At 40.2% G+C, this 24,810-nt stretch overlaps 1 protein-coding gene across 3 annotated transcripts in view; it reads left to right on the top strand.

Annotated features, from left to right (window-relative positions):
* CPED1 (cadherin like and PC-esterase domain containing 1) overlaps positions 1-24,810 on the top strand; it is a 153,882-nt gene that overhangs the window by 20,663 nt on the left and 108,409 nt on the right. For all 3 annotated transcript variants that reach the window (XM_074870180.1, XM_074870181.1, XM_074870182.1), the window contains 2 exons: positions 15,062-15,168; positions 17,043-17,118. In XM_074870180.1, the coding sequence (XP_074726281.1) occupies positions 15,062-15,168; positions 17,043-17,118 (183 nt within the window). The remainder of the gene's footprint in view (positions 1-15,061; positions 15,169-17,042; positions 17,119-24,810) is intronic.

The following is a 24,810-nucleotide window of genomic DNA, read 5'->3' as shown; positions in this document are numbered from 1 at the left end:
TAATGTAATATTGAATATTCTTTTATTTGGCCCCTGAGGTTGTCCATTTGGAGGTAATTATGGTTTGCACAGATGTTGAAGAGAAAGGAAGCTTCTCTGACGTACTCAGAAATCAAAACTAACTATCCCTCAGTTTCAAGTTGGTCATGAAAGCTTTCAGATTTCTGAAAAAAATTATTTCATACAGAAAACTATTACTAAAAATGACACTTACTCTTTGATTAGAAAAGAAAAAACCCACATAAAATTAATTTCTATCATTTTTGGCAGCCATGTTTTATTACTAAACATTTTTCACAACAGAAGGGCAAAATATGCAAGGGATTTGGATTAAAAAGTAACAGAGGAATAGGATTTGAGCAACCTTAACTGGTAGCAAGATTACAAAAAATATATTCTTTATATATTTCCTCAATGGTGCCTCACATATGTAAAATATATTCACACTTTGATAGAGGAAAGGACAGAAGAGCTGAGTGCTATGCATTTTGGAAAGTTTGAAACAAATGATTCAAGGCATAAAGTGTTTCTATAACAAGCTCATTGTTGTAATTACTTTGTTTCTGAGATTTGTGGTAATGCTTTCCAAAATAAATATTTAGCTATAAAAAGGAGTTTCATTTTTAATTTATAGCAACTACTAAAAGCGTGTATGTACATAGAATATACTGGGTTTTCTTCTGCATTGTGTAAATGCAAGATGAATCTGGCAGAACCACACTTATTTTAGATCTGTCAGTTAGATCTGACAGCTCAATTGATCAGTTTTTGAAAATGGACTTTTAGCGTAAAATGGTAAAATAAGACAAAACTATTTTTTCTTTACTTGGAAGAAAACCACTGTTTGCTACAATCTTTTTTTTTTTTTTTTTCCCAAGAGAAAAAATGACAAGACCTAGATATTTTTGACCAAACCAAGAAGTATTTGTCTGTCCAAATAGGAATCAGGCATTTAAATACTTTTTTTTATTTCCATCTGGCTTCAGCAACTTTCTCAAAAAAAAGAAAAGCCCTCACTGCAGTTTTGACAACCACAGTGAGGCTAAGTATCACTGGAACCTGTCTAGAAGTCAGTCTTCGACAAAATATAATTGAGGTAATCTTCTGTAAAGAGTAGGATGAAGAAAAGGACTTTAAATACATAGACTCTGGCACATGTTAACCCCGTTTTCACTTGGAATGAAGTGCTACAGCTTTAGAAAAAAGGTTAGAGGACCTTTGGAGAAAGCTCTAAGAGTAGAAAGAAAGAAAGAAGTATTCAAGAAAGTACTAGCAAAGGTAACTGTAAACTAGTTAGGTTGTCCCCTTTGTGACAGGATGATGTGTGAAGTAGGAGAAAGCCACAGGTTTTTTTCTTCTCTACCCAGCTCCATGACATATCTGACTTACATCCCGGATATTACAGTACACATTTTTTGTAAATCTAACAATGTGGGGGTGCCTGTTGTCCTTAAAAAGTGAGAGGTCTGACCCTAAGTTTCTTTAAAAAGTTTGGAGAGATAATTGTAACGTCTGCTTTGGAGTCCATGTTCCATGGATGCTCTACGAGGTAGTCATGATGATGTCTGTATCATCGACTTTCACTAACTACCCCATGGCATGCCAGCTGAATAGACTTGAAAGGCAGAATAGGGTGCTGCATAGAAAACAGTACCTGTGGCATACAGTTGGAAATCTCCCTCACATTAGCCATGGCTTAATTATTGCATCCCTGTCTTTGTGGTTTTGTCTAACATAAATAAAATGGGTCAATTCCTTAGTCCTGAGGACAAGTGGTGCAGTATGACTCATGTCCATGTATCTAAAGTCTTTTCCTCTGGCTGAGGGTGGCCTGCTCTTTTCTGAGTTTTAGGAACTGTCACTGGCTTGAGCTGTCTCCTGGGGCATTGCATGGCCACCCAGGGAGAAAACAATCACGGCAGATGACTGCAAGCCAGTGGTTGAGCCTGTGTCCTGACACTGTTTAGTTTAGGCATTGCCTCTATTCCCAAGCTTCTCTTTTGCAGTATTCTGATTGTTTCCTGTCTCTTGGGTATTAAGGAATCGGACACATTAGTTAGGGTTGGCATAGGATGCCAGAGTGCTATAAATGCAGTGATCAAGGGCTGCCATTTGGACTTTAAAATATGTGTCTTTGTTTCTTGCATAGGTGATCAAACAGCATACTTTTAAGTTTATGATTGTTATGCTACTTCATTGTAATTTGAATGAGACAGGACATTAAGACACATAAACTCGTCTACTCTTTAGCTGCTTATCCTGAGGGTCTTCCATATCCACCGAAGGGAAGAGGCTGTTTTCTCAGCTCTAGCACTGTTTTTGCCCTTTAAAGTCAATGATGGATTCTCATTAGTGCCATCATTCAGAGGGCTTCCCAGGTTCCTCATGTCCTGTTGCAGAGTGGGAGTGGTAGAAAGATTGGGGTGAAGGGCAGGATAGAAAGTATACTCAAGCTGTCAGTTTGGTTTCCTTGGGGAGAACACTCCTCCTCCCCAGGCACTGCTTTCCCATTGAATCTTCTCTCCAACCTCCAGCTCTTTCCACTTGTTGCATGAATCTCTCTAAACATTCAGACTCTTCCTTGTAAAAGTAGCAGGATCAGCAGGCTTAGTAATAGTCTAGTGGGGAAGATACCTCAGTACCTGTTTTTGTTGTAGCTCCTATGAACACAGTCGTCGAAGTTAGAGACATTGCCAAATCTGGCAGCCTAATGGAGGTGAGGCTGATGCAGATCCATGTCCAACCAGCAGTGAGGCTGAACATGTGGTCTCAGGCAGCACACGCACACACCTATACACCACATACATACACACACATGGCCAGCCATGCAGATCAACACAGCATTCACAAACACAAACAGCACACATGGCCTCATCCACTCTCCAGTGCTCACACATGCGCTCATACCTGTTCCAGCTGCTGCCATCATGGATACACAGGCCTCCAAGCCCAGGTCCCTTCCAGGGGCTGCACTTAGAGATATACACACACAGACACATATACACACACGTGAGAGCCCTGCTGCCAAGAAAGAGTTGGCAATGAAGTTTAGTGAGAAGACAGAACAGACTGCCCTGACCAGGTGCAGGACATGACCAGCCAAGAGTAGCAACCAGCCCACTCGTTAGAGATGGGAAGCCCTTTTTATACCCTTATTCCTCTTTTTCCCATGCTTGTTCTTCTTCAAACCACCTTGATACCTCCTTTTGCCCACTCTTGTTTCCTCCACTGAACAGCCCGTAATAAACAATTGGAAAACACTCTTACTGTGCACCTCGTAATGGGTCCCAAACCCTTAGGCAATGCACTTTCTCCCCTTCCCAGGTCCACAAGATGCTTTGGGGCTCCCATTCGCTCATCATGCTGGGCCCTGGGGCTGAGTATCCCCTGGGACAGCTGAGAGGGGACCAGGGCAGGAGCTTGTGTCTCTCTGACAGGGTTACTGGGGTTCCCCCACCCAGCATCATGCCTCTGTGCTCCTTTGTGTGTGTGTGTGTGTACACGTGTGCATGTGCATAAGAGAGAAGAGTGTTTTGTGCACAGATCCCTCTCCTGCAATGTCCCTGGTAGCAGCTGGAGCAGGATGCTATTTGGATTCTCCCACCTGCTGAGGTTCCTCTGGGCTCCACTGGGCATGTCTGTAGGTGAGCTTTTTGTCACAGAAGCAGCGATCACAGCAGTCCTACTCTGTTTATTCAGCAACAGAGACGTGGATCTGAAGGCTGTAACCCATGTTCCTCTGAGTTTCTCACAGTAAAATAACAGAAGTTCAGGCCTAAATTTTCTTTTTTTTTTTTTTTTTTTTTTTTTTAATTTCCCCCCCCCCAAAAATAATTGGAGTTTTAGTAAAAGTTTCTGTAATAGAATTTTTGAATCCTGGTGATTTTGCATCAATTGACTCTGTTGGGTTTTCATCTTACATCTCTGTATCCAGCCAAGAGGAGTTTTTCCTGTCCCCAGCATGTTCTTCATTGTCACGTGTGTTTGTTTCCCTTCTTCTGTCACTCTGATCTGTGAGTGACAGAGGTATCTACCTCACATATTTAAATGCTACTTTTCTTTATGTTATCTGAAGTTTAAATAAAGTAACTTTGTAATAAATGGTGGGAGATCTTGAAGAACCTTGTGAATATCTGACCAGAGCGGGCATATATGCACACAAGCAGTGCAGTTAGGTACTCAAAAGCTGTGACATGCACTCTTTTCAACTTTGATTTGACTCACTCACTCATGATACATCCTTCCACTTCATGAGTTCATGCTGCTTTTTCACATGACTTTGCCTCAGGGCACACAGAACAGTGATACAAAGTTCTTTCCTGGATATAGTCCCAAGAGTTATCAGTTAGAATAACATGTATCATGTAGCAGTGAGGGTTGTCCAAAGGCAGTTGCGTCAGGCAGGCAGAGTCTTCTTCCTTGGCACAAAGCAGGGTGGAGCTGTTCTTCCCTCCGCTGAGGCTTGGAGAGCTGAGCACCCGCTTCCTCATTGCACGAAGCAATGTGGTTTTCCTCCCTCAGCGGGATGTACTTGTGAAAATCTGGTAAATCTTTGATTCTTGGGTGGCACACTGCCACCTCTCATGCTCAGCCCCAAACCCTGCTACCAGGACAGGGACATCATTGCAAGTTTTCCAATGCCTGTGACAGCTGGAGCATTTGGACAATAACTTCTTTAACTATAGAGTTGCCTTCCCCATGAACTTCTTCACCCCAGTCCGATTCCTACATGTCTCAACTGCATGACACTCCTTCTCCCCACATGCACATCTTCTCTTTCCAGTTTTCACCTGGTTCTTCAGCCCAGTCCACTGTCAGTAGTCTGTGTCTACTATCTCTCAATCTGGTTTTTCTGTCAGTTTATTTCTCCAACTTCACAGCAGGTAAGGAAGCACCTACACAGATGGATTAGCTGAGCTTTGGCAGATCTGTGACAGCTATGTGCTTTAACTAAGCACCAAGTACTTCCATCCCAGAGAAAGTTAGGTCTCAGTCTCACAATGCTTTCTTGTGCGAGTGAGAAACATATCTAGCAGCTTTGACTGTGGTAGCCTACCTGGTGCATTAAATATGTATAAAGTAAGAATTCCAGCATTGGGAAGCAACTAGGATTGGAAACCTTTTTAGCTTGCATCCAAGTAGAGCATAACATATTGGATTACTAGATGCTTTTGGTTTCACCGAGGCTTGCTATGCAGAAAGTACATGTGTGGAGAGCATACCAGAATAATCTGAATATTCATCCAACGCACTGTCTGTAAGCACAGAAGTGGAATAACAGGCTTGGGTGTTTGAATTGCCCTCATGTTTTTGCCATAGGGTCAGGACTACCTATTTTTCTTTTGTTTGCTATTGAATTCTACTGTAGTTCAGAAAGTGTTTTGACAGCATATTTTCATAGCTTGAGCTGACAGATTATGCCATGATAAAAACTGTAGGTTGTTAGAGTTACAATCTGTAATACAACTCATTGGAGAATTATTCTTAGCTTGACACGATCTCTCCCTGATAAATTAAGAACCATCTAATGCACCTGTCTTACATACTGCAGTACTCTTCTCCCCATATCCGACTAATATAATTTTTGAATGTGCTTTAGTTACTTTTATTTCCAGTATTCTACTCATTCTTTGGTTATACAGAAAAATATATGAATATAGTTTAATTTTACTGCATTTTTTTGTGTATTACCTTTTGTTGTCTTACAGACAGTTATCTGCAAATTGAAAAATGCCACTTTAAATTATCTGCTGCAGGTCTCCAAATTCTTTCGTGGTTGTTTCTCACAGTAGGGTAATTTGTTGATCGAAGAAAGGAATGTTAGTCTATTGCATGACTGAATGTGATATAAATGGAGTAAAGATTGTCTTGTTTCTTCTCCATTGTATTTATGTCTGCAATAGATTTCTTTTGCTTCTTTTAGAGAAAGTCATTTTCCCTGTATTATCAATTACTCCAGTAAGGAAGATGGTAACTGCTTGACTTGGTAGGTAGGTCCAAGACAGTTTTAGAGTCTGAGGCCAGGTGGAAAAAGGAAAACATCTTGCCAAATTTGAGAAGAGTTCTGTGAGAAACAGGTAACTCTTGGCTTGTTACACTCATTTATTTTTGTACTTTTAAAATTCTGCTTTGGATTGACAAGGAAAGCAGGCTTGCATCCTGGCCCTTCCTGATAATAAGGAAACAGTAATAAAATAACTCCCTTTCTTCTTTTTTTCAGACAAGAGTGGAAGCATTATGCCACCCTATTTGTAGTTAGACCTAACATCTCTCCATAGTATTTGCAGAAGAGTTACAGAATAGTCAAGCATTACCCTGTTTTTATGGTGAGGCACTGTGATACGACTTCAGATGGCTGTCTCACTCTCCAAATACTGAATTCAGGTGTGACTGTGCATTAATTCTTGAGCACAGGGCAGTGTTTTGTGCTAAGCTGTTCAGGGACAGATGAGCTGTCCTTGAAATTAGTCTGGTTTCACTTGGTTCACACCAGCCTCTCCTCCACAAAGAATGATACCCTTGGCGCTTCAGATTCTCTTAGTTAGGGGGTAGCTGAGCCATAATAAAACCCTGATCATCCTCAAAGGGGGTGAATAGTGACTGTCCTCAGGATTCCTGCAGCCTTTTCCTGGCAGCCATACAGCAACTGTATGAAGTATTTTGTGAGTGAGTTGACTGTGTCCAATAATCTCAGCCTCATACATAGGGTGGTTTTTTGGGTTTTTTTACACTTATAATACTACACTGCTATTATTGTGCCAAAAGATTTCAGCCTAATTTGTCTAGTTAAGCAGGTGGTTACTGAACTGGACTGTACATTATGGCAGAGTACAATCTGTCTCAACAAGTAACATGGAGCACACTGTGTGAAACAGCGAAAGGTTTGCACATGGACAGGTGAACAGCTGCTTTCCAGAATAGTTCAGAAAATATCAGAAATCTTGCCATTTTCCTACACTATCTTCACTCATCAGAGTGACCGTTTCTTCATTGTTGTCATAGTGAGTTCAAATTGGTGATAGCTCATGACTATCAAGAGCCATGCCAAAAGAAAAATTAAAATATTTCCAATAACTACTTCTTTAAGGGGAAAATTCCTGCACACCTAGATATAAGACATTCCTTTAAGGATATCCCTACAAACGAAACAGTGATATCAAAAACTCATAAAAAGCCGTATCATTAACAAAAAGAAAGCATTCAGTCCAACAAGCGGCACTCTGATCTTTGCACAAGTGAGACAGCTGAGCTGCCATAACCAGAAATAGGCTTCAAAGAATATTCTTCCCTGGAGCATTATCAGTGAAGCTCAGATCTTCAGAGGTGTAGAATTCCCATGTCCCCAATCCCTGTCACGCAGCCTGCCTGATGCTTCTGCCTTCTGAGATGCTGAGGGGCATAAAATCCAGCCCAGAGTCCAGAGCCAGGCACTGAGACAGTAGTTCTGTCTTTCAGACATCTGGTAGTTCTTCCACTCTATAAACTCTTGACTAACAGACTATTGGCTCCTATAAATTGACTACATTGCAGGGACGAAGCCTGTTTTGTAAAACATATTCCTCTGTCTTTTTTAAAGTTGGATTTGTGCACAAGAAGCTATTTCCATAAATATGTGCCTCCTCACCAAACTCTGTTCAAGCTGTGCTCGTTCCATTACCCTGCAGGAGCAGAGGAGTTTGACTTTTACTTTTCCCTGTAGACTATGAAGACTTGTGATTCATGAAGCTAAAACATATATTCATCATATATTTTTTTACAGATCAGGATTGCAACATGCCAAAAATACATTTGAATACAGTTTAATGCATCAGTACCTAAACAATACCTTTTTCTGAAAATCTTCTCTTCACATCCATGTAGTTCAGAGGTGCCTGGAAATAGACAAAAAACCATCATGTACAAATCTTGGTATCTCCCTTGGCAGGGGTTCTGTAGACTCCTTAAAATAACGTATTCCAGCACTTCATCCTTGTGGTTAGAAATTTTTCTTTATATAATCTTTGCTCCAAATTAAAATGTTTACTTTGTATCCTGCCTCCAGTGATTAAAGAGGACAATTGATTTTGGATGGGTAAAAATTTATTCTATGGTGTAGTGGTTTAACCCAGTTTACAACTAAGCCCCACCCACCTGCTCACTCACTCCCACCTGGTGGGATGAGGGAGAGAATCAGAAGAGTAAAAGTGAGAAAACTTGTGGGTTGAGATATAAACAGTTGAACAGGTAAAGTATGAGCTGCACACAAGCAAATCAAAACAAGGAATTCATTCATCACTTCCCATCGGCAGGCAGGTGTTCAGCCATCTCCAGGAAAGCAGGGCTCCAGCGCACATAATGGTTACTTAGGAAGACAAACATCACCACTTTGAATGTCCTCCCCTTTCCTCCTTCTTCCTCCAGCTTTTATTGCTGAGAACGACTTCATATGGTATGGAATATCCCTTTGGTCGGTTGGGGTCAGCTGTACCGGCTGTGTCACTCCCAGCCTCTTGCCTCCCCAGCCTACTCACTTCAGGTCAGAGTGAGACACAGAGAAGGTGCTGCCACTGTGCAAGCACTGTTCAGCCATAACTAAAATATTGGTACATTATAAACACTGGTTTGGTAACAAATTGAAAAGACAGCACTGTGTGGGCTGCTAGGAAGATGATTAACTCCATTCCAGTCAGACCCAGTAAAAGGTCTTCCAAAACCCACCTCCTTCTTGTAGACTGCTACTGAAACCATGTTTTCCAAAACTGAGAAACAACATTACTGGTCAGGTATGACCAACAGCAACTACAGCAGCGGGATTGCCCCCTGTTCCTTGTATGTAACACTCATAAACAGGTTGGTTAGACTTCTTAATGTCTGAGGGGTTATGGTTATAATGAAATAGACCCTATTATTTAGAATTCTGTGGTGAACTGACATGGAATAAATTCAAACTGCAGCTCTGAAGGGGAGGATTCAACTCTTTCAGCACCAATAAATCTTTGCCCACAACTCAAAAGTTATTTCTATTTGGGGGGGAGCGTGGGTGGGTTGCAAGAGTATTATATTGTTAATTCATATGCAGTTTATTAATCTGGTCCTTTTCTGCAGTAGTGCTCTCTGGTCAATTGTATCTGTCCGTCTGATTTCTCCTTCTGAATTATGGCACTTTGTATTGGGTTTACATGACAAGGTTTTGGTAGCAGGGAGCCTACAGGAGTGCCTTCAGTGAGAAGCTGCTAGAAGCTTCCCCCATGTCCAATGGAGCCAATGCCAGCTGGCTTCAAGACAGACCCACTGCTGGCCAAGGCTGAGCCCATCAACGATGGTTGTAGTGCCTTTGGGATAACATATTTAAGAAGGGGGGAAAAACCTGCTCCACAACAACGGACAGAAGACAGGAGTGAGAATATGTGAGAGAAACAGCTCTGCAGACACTAAGGTCAGTGAAGAAGGAGGGGGAGTTGGTGCTCCAGGCTCTGGAGCAGAGATTCCCCTGCAGCCCGTGCTGCAGCCCATGGTGAGGCAGCTGTGCCCTGCAGCCCATGGAGGCCCATGGTGGAGCAGATCTCCACCTGCAGCCTGTGGAGAACCCCACACCAGAGCAGGTGGATGCACCCGAAGGAGGTTGTGACCCCGTGGGAAGCCCATGCTGGAACAGGCTCCTGGCAGAACCTGTGGCCCCGTGGAGAGAGGAGCCCAAGCTGGAGCAGGTTTGCTGGCGGGACTTGTGACCCTGTGGGGGACCCACGCTGGGGCAGTCTGTGCGTGAATGACTGCACCCTGTGGAAGGGACCCACACTGAAGCAGTTCATGAAGCACTGCAGCCCATAGGAAGGACTCACACTGGACAAGTTAATGGAGGACTGCCTCCTGTGAGAGGGACCCCACTCTGGAACAGGGGAAGAGTGTGAGAAGTTCTCCCCCTGAGGAGGAAGGAGTGGCAGAAACAACGTGTGATGAACTGACCACAGCTCCCATTCCCCATCCTCCTGTGCTGCTGGTGGGGAGTAGGTAGGGAATTCAGGAGTAAAGTTAAGCCTGGGAAGAAAGGAGGGGTGGAGGGAAGGTGTTTTTAGGATTTGGTTTTATTTCTCATTATCCTACTCTGATTTGACTGGTAATAAATTAAATTAATTTTTCCCCAAACCAAGTCTGCTTTGCCTGTGATGGTAACTGGTGATTGAACTCTCCCTGTCCTTATCTTGACACATGAGCTTTTCATTGTTTTTTCTCTTCCCTGTCCATCTGAGGAGAGGAGCGATAAAGTGGTTTTGGTGGGCACCTGGCATCCAGCCAGGGTCAACCCACTACACACTTTTAACTTGTTTTGAATTTCCTCAGGTTGAATTTGGACCATTTATCAAAATTATTTTGATTTCTGATCATGTCTTCCAAAGTGTTTATACTTCCCCTCAACTTGTTCCCCTCAACTTGATGTCGTTTGCTATTTATAAATGCACTTGCTATTACATCACTGAATTTGTTACTGAAAAATTCAAACAGAACTGAATATATGGTGGGGTATCCTTTGTGGTTCTGCTCCAAAAAAAATCCACTTTGATAGTGTAGACTTCATTTTTCCAAATAGCTGTGCACTCACCTTATAAGTATGTTATGTGGGAAACAGTGTCTAAAGACTTACTAAAATTAAACTGTTTCATAGCTTCTATTCCCTTTTTTCACTAAATCAGTTCTCTGTGTAAAGAAATTGGACTAGTTTTACATGGTATGTTATTAACAAAAAAATTTGTGGCTGTTTCTTGTCATCTTTTTATCCTCTAGGGCTTGTAAATGGATTAATTTTAGGGTGATGGTGTGAGTGCAAAATTGCAGATCAACATGAAATTAAAATAAAAATAAAGCTGACCAGTCTTTAAATTTCCCAGAATGAATGAAGTACAGGAAGATGAGCATAAGAGATGAAAATTGTATTTGATTTTCAAAGTTCCTTCATTTCAAGATTCAGGATGGGGACCTTAACACTGAAGAATGAAATTTCAAGCTATGGTGTTGAGATGAAATTTACTCATTTGGTTAAATCAAATATTTTTCTATGTATACACATAAGAGATTAAGAACTCCATGGAGCTGCATGCATCTAACAGTTTTTCTGCAAAATCCAGCCTCCAATGCCATAGCTCATGGGGAGAATGTGATAATTTCAAAGGCTGGAATAAGACCATTTCATTTTAGAAATCACCTTCAGAAATTCTTGAAGTTCATCTATAAAATGTATATGTTGTAAGCTTAAAGCTCCACTAAATCCTACAGTTCTCATTTTGTTTATGTTCACTTTGATGTATGATATCAGAATAAAAATCCACTCTGAAGAATATTTTTATAGAAAAAGTTAAATGTTTCTATGGTCTCTGCATTCCTATTTCCACTGCTGCTAAAAACATTTGTTTTTCTCCCTAGATTATTATCTTTTAAATTATTTTTCCACATTCACCATTTTAATTATTCCAGGTGATGTCAGTCAAAGCCAATGAAAACAGTAATATCTTGTTGAAAACTTTAACTTGTATATTATATCAATTTTCAGTTGAAACCTATTGCTCGCTGAATTGAATAGCATGGAGTTTGACTCATTCAGAATAAGAGTAATTAAAGGTGGTCCCAGCTGATTAGAATGAAAGTGTGATGTACTACTGATTCTTGGATTAGCAACGCAAGTTGATATTCTCAGGTAAACATGAGATACATATCTCATGTACACAAACACTTTTTAAGCTGGGACTGCAAGATGGGGCTACAAAGACTGGAGGAGAGGAGAGGGAAAGAACTGACAAAAAAGACTGATGAATAAAAGCATCATGTTGCCGCATTAATATCCACATTAAGATCACGTTGCCTGCATAATAAGATGCAATTCTGCAGATGAACAATCATTGTGTAGGCAAGGGCTTAATTAACAGGCTGAACTAAAAAATCTTGTTTTGAAAAGATGTTCAGAGAGGGGATGAACATACAATTGCATATTCTTATCTTAAGTTACCACTCTTCTGCTTGTCCAAATGCAAAGTAATACAAAGCAGTAGAGCCTATCTCCATGAGGTGGGATTTCATACTGTTTAACTGGTCTACTGCTCCTGCATGCTGAGCTTCACTGGCTTACTGAATAAAGCAAACAAGATTTCTGTAACTAGACAAAGCCCTTTATGTGGAAAAAGCTTGATGCAAATTGGTAGTAGTTAAATTTTTCAGATATGAAGTACCCATTTTAATCTTCCACTCCAAATGTCTTATTGAAGCCTGCTTCAGGTGTAAAGTCTGCAGGAAACCAGCAAAACATTGACAATGGAATAATACGGACATTATTAATGCTTCTTCATTAAACATCTCTAAAACCATTTTGAAACAGGAGTTTTCCATGCAGATGACTTGTGTTACTGCTGTCACTTTTGGTCTGCCTTTCTCTTTTATTGTAGAATGTTCACATGTTGTATCTTACTTTACTTTAGAAATAATTTCTGTGAAAGGGATCTTCTGTGTTAAAATACAGTACCTGACAGCTTGGAGTCCTTAGCCTGGGCCATTTGGTGTTACTGGAATGTTAATAACAGTAGCATTGTTTTGCTTAGATATAGTTTTATAATTATTACCTTTGCAGAAGGGAGACAGACTCATGGTCTCATGATCATAGATGTTCATTTTCCACAAAAAATTAAGCTGTGAGACGAATGACATGGGCAATTTCTAGGCTATATCTATTCACAGAGGAGTCTGTTTCAGAACTAAATAACCATTGTAACACATGCCTTTTTCAATTTTGTTTTCCAAGAACATTTTTTCAGGTGTAGTTGATGATGAATGTGTTGATACATTTAAATAGAAGTCATACTGCTCTGTCAGCCTGAATCTGAGAGACAGAACTAGGTGTATGCTGTTTTTCTAATAGGAAGTCTCCTGTTTTCTATAAATAGACATGTTTCAGTTCTGATTGTTCTGTACTGAAATAACTGGCTAGATGTCTAATTACTCTAAACAGAAAACACAGATAATGGCAGGCATTCAACCCCTCCTGAAAAATTGTTCCTAGCAGTTAACTGTTTTACTTCCTGGTCACTGGCTCAGAAACATGCTAGGTCTGAGGATCCTTTTTCCTTTTTTTCCTCTTCTCTTCCATACACTCATATCAATCACTCTGCTGTGTCCTAAAGGCAAATGATACACAGTGCAGCGTGTCCTTTGGAGTCAGGGATCAAATTCATCCCTGGCCAGGATGTGTAATAATAAACAAGGGAAGGAAATTAACTGCTGCTGAGAAATGGAGTTCCCTCTAGCTCCCTTTCAATTTGCACACAGCTAGGCATTGTGCTTTATATGTAATTATAATGATTTATTCAGAGGCGTTTACTAGTCAAAGGCATAACATCTTGCTTATCTGATAATTACATAGAAGGTGAGGTCATCAGGTAGGTTGTTAACACTGTCAATCTTTTTGCACTAAAGTGAAGTATTTCCTTGTATGTTTCTTTAATGTTTCATTCATTTGCTATCTGTGCCATTTTTATCTATTTTTGGTTTCTTTCTTTCACAAAGGAGCCCACAGTGAATCTGTCTTGCCTAAATTTCATATGCCTTAATTATTTTTATACCATAAACTGGTTTTTGTAATGTGAATTTGAAGAATTCTTTACATTAATGGATGCAGTGTACCTGAAAATTCATCTCTTCACCTTTTTCGCACTGCTTATAAACATAAAAAGGTGATAGTGCTGCACAACCAGTTCATTATGGTACTTAATGTAAATTGAGTGTTAAATCTCCTTAAGTGAAATCTTAACCCTGCTTGGCATTTGTGTTTGTGATTGCGATAGGAAAAAATTCCATTTTGGAGAGGGAAATCAGCCAAAATAAATATCTCTGTGAGCCATCAGTGGGACCAAATTTAGAGGATAATCTAATAAGATTAGGAAGGTATCACAAATGGATAGCACAAAATGGAATAAAATTCATGTAATCTTCCCAACCTTGGGAAAAAGAACCAATCAACTAGTCACTGAAATAGCTGCCCTGCAGAGAGCTTTAACCTAATGTTATACCCTGCCTTGGATGCTGTACAGTTTCTTTGGCTGTCCTTTCTGTTTGGAAGCTCTTTATTTCTAATTGTCATCCTGTCACTGAAATGGTTTACCCTTTATTGAACATATTCATGGTGTCCTCAACAGATGTAGTAATTCTGTTAATCTTTTGAGAGATGCCACTATCTCTAACTAGTCCAGATGATGAAGGCTGTATTCAGAAGAAAACAAATAATCACTTGAGGGAGCTGACCAAGCTCATTTGAAGCTACATTGGCATTTCTACATCACACCACATGCTGCAATATGGGCAAACTCCAAGACTTATTTGTATCTCCTAATCCAAATGGTTTTTTAATTGATGCAATTTAGTTTTGTCTCTTCTTCAGGCAGCCATCTCTGACTCTGGTGTTGCTTGTTTCCTGATAATAGAACCCCATGTTGTCAGAGCTCAACTTCGTTCCAGAAAGGAACCATCAGAGCTAGCTCAGAAGCTAGCTACTTGCTCAGTGCAACTTAATTCCCACTTCTACACCAGTTCTAGATGTTGGCAATCTAGTGCCTATATTTAGGAAGTCACTATACCAAAATTCAGGCTAGAAATTCCTGCTGTGTGCAATAGCATGACCAGAATTACTTCCTGTAAAATTTACTTCCCAATAATGAAAGAGCTCAGAAGATGACACTGCATATAGTGGATGTGTGTTATAAGTGTGCCTGTTGAGCAGTTCAGAAAAAAACCCCAAACATATTAAAGCAGCCCGTGTTATTGAACTTCTTCTTTTCTGAATGCTAAACAGTTCAAACACCAGGGGACTGGACATCAGCAGGCAGGTATAACAGGAGGTGCCAATGGTGAAATACCTAAATATAGTTCCAAAGATTGAACTGTGATAGTGAATATGTCTTTTTTCCTTCTGCCACCTGTAGCTGTTCATGTACTTAGCATTCTGACAGTTTGCTATTCCTCAGGATTTGGTTTTAAGTATTTTTTTTTTTGTTCAAATAGAATTACACGGTATTTTCTTTCTCAGTATGCTTCTTTTCTTTCCTGATAGGTGGTACAAGCCCTTGGGATCTTTTGATCTGCTTATCTTCCAGAAAAAATGATGGTACTGGCTGCATTCAAATGGAAAGCCTACATCATCTAGAGTTATTCCAGAAGGTACAAGGTTATTGTGTTATCCTTTGTGGGAATAAGAGGACAGGGCTAGCCCAAATTTTCAGCACTCGTAAAAAGAAAAGCATCTAATGCTTGTTTTATACTGCAGTGGCATGGTTTAACAGCAATTAAAATGTTTTTTCAAGCTTCCTATCTACTGAGGAGTATTTGTCAGATACCAACATTTCCTTCATCTTTATATCACATACAGTGATCAAAAGCAATTTATCATTTGGACATAGTATGTTATTTTGGATGTAAGTATTTCAGTGTAAATACTGAAAATTGGTACAACTGAGTGTCAGATTTTCCTTTTCTCTTCTTCAGCTTGAACTTTTGTGTTCTTGGTCACCCTCAGCCAGCATGTCAGGCAGCAAAAGCATCTACAGAAGTCAAGGGAAATTTAAGTAATTTACCCCATTGGAAAAGAGAACTTAGAAATCAGGAGAAACAACAAGCAAATGCATGCAGTATTTCAAAATAATATCATAGGCAGAAGATAAAACTGGATTAATTTAGGTTTTGCAGGCTTTGCTTCTAATATCACTATTGAGTTTCATCTAATTTGAGCACATGTCCAAACAGTGACAGTGCTCCTACAACTGATAATGTGCAAGCTGGACCAGTGTCCTCCTCCAGGGCCTTCATAAGAGTTCCTTGCTCTGGCACTGCAATCTGCTTACTCAGTCCAAAACATCAGTGGTGCTGATATTTCTTGGTATTTTCAGGATTTTCTTTTTTTTCATTTGAGTGTGTTGTGGACACAGTTTAGGTTACTTAGATATACAAATGTCTAAATAAGCACCTGACCTGTTGGTAAAAATATGTAAGTCACTTAAACTGAGGTCTTTCTTTGAAAAAATGTGACCAAAGTATGGGTACAATTTGGCTTGTATTTCAAGTATAATAGCACAGATAATAATGGCAAGACCCAAAAGTATAGACTCTGACTTGAGGAACTGGGAAGAATAGAGCTGCTTTTAAAAGGTATTTAGTTCAGGTATGAAGTTCATGAGGATACAGAAGACAACTACATGTCCACAGAAGGCAGAGCTAGGAGCATGTCCACTGGGGTTCCCTGGGACAGGGATGCCTTATCTAAGTGTATCCAAAATTAAATTTTTATAGCAGTTCCAGTGTGCTAGAAATATACATGCTTTAGATTCAGGTCTCAGACCAAAAAACACTCCAGGCTTCTGCAAACTGCTTTTTGCTCATTCTACCCATATTTTCGTATCTGAGCCTCTAATACTGTGCCATATAATAATTCTTACAGCACTCTGCAATGTCCAGAAGTTTCGCACATGAATAACTGAGACACAAGGTGATCAAAGGAATTGTCCAAGTTCTCTCAGGAAGTCTGCAGCACAGCAGGGACTTAAACCAGATGGTCCATATCTCCAGATAACTTTAAATATTGGACTAACATTACTCACTGCTGGCATGTCCATACCATGGGTGCAACACAGTTCTTTGTTACAGAACCTGGATATGATTTAGCTACTTTAACTTAGCACTGTTCCCAAGCACAGTAATTCAAGAGACATAGGCTATTTCCACACAGGGAGAGACAGTGATTGATAACTGTCAGAGAACAGAGAAGCTGAAGAAACTGAAAAGGGGGCAGGGAAGGGGTGAAAATGCAGCAGCCAGGAGGAGATCGGTAAGTCTAAAATTTTTGTTTGTGATGGCCAGTGGAGGAAGAGCCCACACTTTAACTTCATTATGCCATGTTGCAGAGATGGCAAACTTATCATTCCCTTTTGACAGTGACAGGAGTTTAGCACATGATAAATTAAACACAAACCCATTGAAGGCTCCAGGAGAAAGAGCACTTCTCTGAATGAAATCATTAAAGCTTCTCTTTTTACATACAGGTAAACCTACTTCCAGAAATCCAGCATTTCCTTTGCAGAAAAGAGGGATTATGCCAGATAACAAAAGCCTTTTCAGGTAACCTAATTTCTTCAAATCTACATATGTGATGATGGTTTTTTAATGCTTGTCACAGGAAGTCTCTGAAATGAGACTGTCAGACCTACAATTCCTTTTAATTTTTAGCCATGAATGCATAGAGGGAAAAAATTAAACAAGAATGATTATCCATTTCAGATACCAGTTAAATACAGATTATAGTTATGCACTATCTTTTCAGGTAAAGATATTGCATTGTTCACCTATTGCATACTGCAGAAATAATTTAGCTATAAGTGTCTTATTTTTGGACTGTTTTGTGTTAGTAAAGTGTGTTGGTGTTTACACTTCAAAGCCCTGGGTTTGGTGTAATATGTTTGTTCAGCTTTACAAAAATATTGTGGCATGGAGAAGGAGCAGGAGTCAGAGTTTGGTTCCCATCCAAACATAGTTTACTGATAAAAAGCCTTTGTGTATTAAGATCATCAACCAGAAAAGTTTAAAGGTTATGGGCGAGTTGCCAGAGAATTCTAATTTACTATGGCTGAAATTCAACTTTGAATAGAAACTGCAAAAAACTGTTGTACACCATATTAGGTCTACTTAAACTACAGACGGACACATTATGATCTCAGTTACACTACTAAATATCCAGCATCAATGTTATTTTGGATTTATGATCTATCTTCACTGCATAACTTTGCTTATAAGAAATTTTGTCTTTTTTTTTTTTCTTTGTAATTCAGTAACAACCAACTCCACATTTATTCCATTACTATTTGGCCTTGTTTGCAGACAAATATACATGATTGATCAATCTGATTTTTTCTTTTTTGTTTTTTTTTCATTTTTCTTTTCTTCTCTTCCTTTTAGTCCTTTATATATATATGCTATATTTAGCACATAAGGAAAGGATTACTTACATCTTATTTAACCATTTAGAAGTTAGGTATCTTCTGCAGCAGTATTGTAGTCTTCCCCTTAAGTCAGTGGAGAGAGTGGGGCAACTACAAAAACTACTTAATTTTATCCTAAACTATGTGTTTAAAACAGGTGTCTGGAATTACCCTCTGCAGGTACTTACTACCCAATTATCTCTCAACACTGACTGTAAATGAAGCCTAGACAAGTAGCTTAGATTAAATACCTGCCATTTAGATGGCTGACTAAAATTGAGATTATGTGGTTCCTAACCTAAGCATACCATATTTTCCCTTTTAATTTTTGTACTGCTTTGTTTAAAGATTGATCAATACTTAAAACCTGTGTGAAGCGTTTCCCTTAAAGAACTGTATGTTGAGGGTCAGTTTAAATTCCATTTTCCTGGTGCTGTATATTGTCAAAACTGATCATAAGGAACATGCAGTATAATGAACATCTATCCAGGTCCCTTGACAGTCCTTTATCGTGAAGTCATGTTACATCAGGTAAGTGATACGTTCTGTTTTGTCTGAGTTTTAAGTGTCTTCAGTGATGCCTAGTGCCTTGGTTCTCTTGCACTGGAAAGTGACTTAGAAAGTATTCTGATAAAGTATCAGTTTCAGAAGAAAACCGCGTAGATTTCAAAAAACTTCAAGGATTTCAGGAATTGGTAGGTCCTACTCATGTTGAAACAGACTACCTTTAAAAAACATTGGTTTTCCCTGCTACTTGGAGAAAGGCCAATTGCAGTGGTTTTATTATTTTGCTACTGCAAAACCACAAACACAAGAGGCACTCACCACACATAGAGCTTTCCCCTTAAAATATGCACATTTTCACTGGTGTCCATAAACTGTGGTACAAGCCATTTTTTGTATGTGGTCTGTTAAGCTCTTCAGTGTTTTCTCCTGTATTGAATTTTTGTGGCAAGGTTTTGGTAGCAGGGGGGATACAGGGGTGGCTTCTGTGAGAAGCTGCTAGAACCCTCCCCCATGTCCAACAGAGTCAATCCCAGCCAGCTCCAAGACAGACCTACTGCTGGCCAAGGCTGAGCCCATCAGCGATGGTGGTAGTGCCTCTGGGATAATTTAAGAAGGGGAAAAAGAAGCTGCTCAACAGCAATTGCAGCCAAAGAGAGGACTGAGAATATGTGAGAGAAACAACTCTGCAGACACTAAGGTCAGTGAAGAAGGAGGGGGAGGAGGTGCTCCAGGGTCTAGAGCAGAGATTCCCCTGCAGCCTGTGGACAACCACGGTAGAGAAGGTGGATACCCGAAGGATGCTGTGACCCCACGTGGGAAGCCCACGCTGGAACAGGCTCCTGGCAGAACCTGTGGCCCCATGGAGAGAGGAGCCCAAGCTGGAGCAGGTTTGCTGGCGGGACTTGTGACCCCGTGGGGGACCCACGCTGGGGCAGTCTGTGCCTGAAGGGCTGCACCCCATGGGAGGGACCCACACTGGAGAAGTTTGTGAAGAACTGCAGCCCATAGGAAGGACTCACACTGGACAAGTTAATGGAGGACTGCCTCCTGTGAGAGGGACCCCACTCTGGAACAGGGGAAGAGTGTGAGAAGTCCTCCCCCTGAGGAGGAAGGAGTGGCAGAAACAACGTGTGATGAACTGACCACAGCTCCCATTCCCCATCCTCCTGTGCTGCTGGTGGGGAGTAGGTAGGGAATTCAGGAGTAAAGTTAAGCCTGGGAAGAAAGGAGGGGTGGAGGGAAGGTATTTTTAGGATTTGGTTTTATTTCTCATTATCCTACTTTGATTTGACTGGTAATAAATTAAATTCGTTTTACCCAAGTGAAGTTTGCCCATGACAGTAATTTGTGAGTGATCTCTCCCTGTCTTTATCTTGACCCACAAGTTTTTCATTATATTTTCTCTCCTTTGTCTATCTGAGGAGGGGAGTGATAGAGTGGCTTTGGTGGACACCTGGTATCCAGGCAGGATCAACTCACCACATGTCCTCTTTAGGGAAGGGCCATTTATAAACATCTTATTTCATACTTATGTTATTAGTGCTTTCCTGGCAAAGAGAAAAGCCCTTCTGACTGATGCCAAAATCCCATTGAAATCAGGTAGTATGTGTGCTGGTCAGTAGGGGTCTGAGTCCTACCCACTCAGTAACAAAGGATTATTCTAGCAATCTGCTGAAGGACTGTCAGATAGAAAAAGGCCCACCCTCACCTTTCAGTTACCAGAAAAAAAGATTTTGAACCTCAATTAACTGCAATGTTTTCAAGTAAAAAAAAAAAAATAAAATCCATCTCTTAAATCTAGGTGTCTCCACATCAGCATGTGGCCTAGGGGCTGAGGTAGTAGTTTCAACACAAGGGTCTCATGCCACTTGAAATACCATGGAGAGTCTAGGATACCCAGTAGGATAGGCAGATTTGGCACAGAACCGATGTCTTTTTGGTCCAGCAGCTGGAGGGTCAGAAGGGTATCCTATGGTGTCCTAGATGGCAATAGATGTCTCTGTGTAGATACCTGAATTTAACTTGGTATCTAAGCTCCCAAAATGAACAGAAGTACAGTTTAGAGTGAGCAAGCCCAAAAGAACATTTACTTTCAGCATAATTTAGGGTTAGCTGAATTGCTCCACACTAACTGTATAGACTACACTGATGTCCACTGACAGGAATGGGAACTTAGACTGTGGCACACAGGGGGTCATCTTTGTATAGATCAGACCTCGGAGTGTCTCAACCCAGAATTGAATCCTATTCAGTGACATCTAATTTACTATGAGTGAAATTCACCCATAGAAGATGAAATTAGAATCGGAAGGGTAAATAATTTGATTTCAGGTTAAGAGGACAAAAAGGCATAATTAAAAGCAAATTTCTAGAGCCCAGATTTCAGATACTCTCCTCCCCTTCCATTCACCTGATAAAGCCAGCTCTTTTCACTTCTTTCTTTTGCTTGCATCTTCTGACAGAACTTTCTTTCCAACAACAGCAAAGTTGTCAATTATTAGGATTTGTTTGATCCTCAAAATTATTTGGGGAAAGAAGAGTTTTCATCAGCATTTCTTCCACAGAAGAGTTTGTTCCCTTTCAAATCAGTCACGTACTTTCACTCTTGTGTGTTTGAATCAACAGGGTTTCTCTGCAATTCCTGCTGAAGAGGATCAGTTGGTTTGTTATTACTGTGTTTGTCATTTAGTCAGTCCCCCAAGGAGCCAAGCAATTTCCTGTAAAAGTGAAAACACAAAGTTGCTGCTTTAAGAATTATGTGATGTAATTAAAGACCCAGTAAGTCATAGAAAGAAATAGCAGGCAGCAAGGCTGAAAGGATGGGATTACTGGATTTACTGTGGGTATGATAGTGTTGATATTGATAAGCAGTGGGTACAAGGGTAAAGGTTATTTTTTTTAAAAAACGTTTTTCTATTTGTTATTGTGCAATTCTTAAGCTGATGGGTTTTGTATTTAAGAGCGCATGCCCCTTCTCATACCCCTGTTGTATTAATATAGGAAAGAAAATGAGTTGTAGAAAATATCAGATGAGTACTTGTTTCTTTGCTTTGTTTCTTCAATGGAAAATCTTTTTGTCAGTCTGAAAATTCAGATAGATTCTATCTGTATGGGGGGGAAAATTATGCACATACCAACGACGACTGCTTTTTAGGAGACAGGAGAGATGCTGGAAAGAAAAAAAGTTAGGAAAATCAGACTAGAAAAAAAGTTTAGAGGAGCAAAAATGTAAAAAATAAGTGATATATGTGGATAAGTTGGATTGAGTGAGAGAAGGAGTTGCTGGAGGATGGGCACATGTGGCAGTGGGTTTGTGATGAGGCATAAGAATAGTAATAGATCTTAAAATTCAGCATGGAAGACACTAAGTGCTTGCTGCTCAGTCTGAGATTTGTTTCACTCCTGGTTTTGCAGGGTATTTGGCCCAGTTTTTAATCAGGTGCCTGATGTCTGTTCACTATATGAGACGTGAACCATGAGGAGGTTCTGGTATGGCTATTGAATGATAAAGGAAGGCTCCTGGCATTTATTGCTCAGGTCAGCAAAAGCTGCAGCTGTTGCAGTGATCTGTGAATGAAATCTTCCTCCAAACAGTCCAAACTTAGAAGCTCTCTGAGGCTGGAGCATGACTGGCAAAGAGATTTCAGGTGTTCATACTTGGTATCCCACCACTGGGCTGAGAACTGAGATTGGCTGCCTCCTGGAACTACTCTCAGCTGAGAGACAGAGAGGACTAAGTTCCACAATGTGAGCAGAATTGCCCAGCCTCAGTTTAGGGCACAGGAAAGGCATCCTGATGTATGCACAACAAATTCTTTGATAGGTGTTGCCTGAGAAAGTAGTGGAAATGCTTGTAACATCCAGACTAGTCTGTCTTTCCATATAAGTATTTCTCTGGCTTCATCACTTCCATGGCCCAGCCTGTGCCATGTATAGCTGTTTTCTCAGCCCATCCAGATCACCTATACTTTTTTAAAGTAATACTTTCGCTGTATGCCTTCCTTCTGCATTTCTTTTTATTAGTGTCACCAGTGCAGAGACTTGATGAGTGTCTACCAGACTTGCATGCTCACTTGATCACCTGCAGGGCTGGTCAACTGTGTTAATCACACAGAAGGTCTTGGGATAGGCAGGACCCTAATAAAATTGGGTGGGAGGGAGAGCCAAGATAGTCCAGCTGTGTGACTGTGCTCTCACTATGTGATATGTTTACTGTCTGATGTTAACTCTGCACCAGCTTTCCTCTCCCCTGCCTTGCAAATCTGCCCTACCTGCCCTCAGCATCACTGGGTCACTCTGGAGTCAGCAAGAAGGGTGAGGGGAAGAAGCAAGGCCCAGTGGGGCCACTTATGCAAGAGAGAAATTATAGATTAAATTTATTTTCTGTTGTAATAATTCAACATCTCTGTGACAGGAACGTGCTTCTTTAATAGAAGGATGCATTTATTTTGCCAACTGGCCCTTATAAATGTCTGCACGCCAGTTGTGATTGGTTTTGTACCTATTACCTTTCTCTTACTGAAATTGCGTAGAGCCTCAAGAATGGCCAATAAAATCATCATCTGATTCTTTTGAGTTAATTTGATTATAAACTACATGGGGCAGGATCTTTGTTTTAGAACAGGGTCAAATCTCAGCTAGGACAGAAACGTACTTCTGTAATAATAATAAATACGAGGAGACTGAAAAGAAGTAAAGCAGCTAAATGAATTTAATTACTTGGCCTATACTCTTCTATATTCTACCCTGTTACTAGTACAGAATTGTAGCTGTGGCTCTAATCATGTAACAGTCAGCCAGCATTTGCACTAAGTTGCTTTTTCCAGAGCTGTATAGCTTATCTGTAAATTTAAGTTCCAGTATGAAGGGTGCACAAAGAAGAAGCAGCCCTTCTGGAAAATATTGAAAAAAAAACCCTCTATCTTTTACTGGGCAGACGCTTTAGGAATGAAGAAGCAAATGCTGTGTTTAATAAATACTGTTTTCCATCCACTTGCCAAAAAAGACATGCAAAAAACATGGTAAATGATTAATCTAAACTGAAGCTGTATTTGCTGATGTTTTTAAAGGGGAAAATAAACAACACATACATTTCAAAATGATGTGCTATCATAATTCTGTCTTTTTAACTCTGAAACTTCACAGGTGGTTTTTAGCATGAATTTCAGTGCATTCCAACCTACAGTTTAAGTTCCTTTATAGTAAAGCAGATCTAGAGGTAAACTTTTCAAAATATTAAATGTATTTTAGATAGTTTAAATTTCCAGAAATGACTAGTAGTTTGAAATGTCTCCATTCTAAATATTCAGGGTGGGTTGCTTCCATTCTAAATATTCAGGGTGGGTTGCTTTGAGATTAACTGTATTACAGAGGGAGGCATCACTGCATTTTTTGAATATGAAAACCTTTTAAGGACAGCTAGATCAATAGTCAATAGCGGGCAGGACATTGAACCACAGCAATGTGCACATGAGAAATGAAGCTTGTAACACATGTCAAAACCATCACAGGAGTGTTAAGTATCAAGCAAGAAATCATGTTCCTGTGAAATCAATGGAAAATTTGCCAGGACTTCAGTAGGGGCCAGGATTGCCCCTAGCCTTCCTAGCTTCCTTCAAATGCTCAGCATCTGCTTTGAGTTTCACAGCCATCCTTTTCTAAATGCATAGGTTATAAAGCTAAGTGTTAAAGGCTCTCTCTTTCTTTAGCAACCTCAAGGCCTAATGTGTAAGCCATAGGAGAGTATTAATCTTTGTTTCAGAGTCCTTTCATCCGATAGGTCAAATGGATAACAGGAGGCAATTAAATGGAATAGGTCTGCGTTATGTGACAAGCCTGCAATGACCTCAGGGCATGTATTGGCAGTAGTTCAACTGAAATCATCCATCCTCCAAAATCAACACTGAAAAATGAAAAAAATTGCAGTTTTAATGCTCATTACTTTCATGGCTATGCAGCTCAGAGCAGATCACTATACATGACTGAGCAAAAGGTACTGGATAGTAGGCTTTACTTTGATAAAAATCCCCTAGTCCTGGAGGTGCTCGAAAGTCTGCCTAAGACTGTATGAAAGCATCTCCTGATGTGAAGCAATATTTGCAGCTGTTTAACACACCTTTCCAACCTATGAAGACTGGAAAATTGCCCAGCTGTTAATACTAGAAGAGAACCAGTTTATAGCACCTTGCCTGGTCTGTATCGGAATAAGCTCTTTGTGCTTCATCAGCCCACACCAATCAGGCAGATGGGTGATCCCAGCACAAGATGCAATCTTAAGTTCTTCTAACTCACTGAGATGTCCTGTCAGAGAGCAAACCTGCAAGGCTGA

The sequence above is a fragment of the Strix uralensis genome, chromosome 5 (assembly GCF_047716275.1).
Source record: "Strix uralensis isolate ZFMK-TIS-50842 chromosome 5, bStrUra1, whole genome shotgun sequence".
In the NCBI taxonomy this organism is placed as follows: domain Eukaryota; kingdom Metazoa; phylum Chordata; class Aves; order Strigiformes; family Strigidae; genus Strix; species Strix uralensis.
This window is presented reverse-complemented; position numbering and strand designations above follow the sequence as displayed.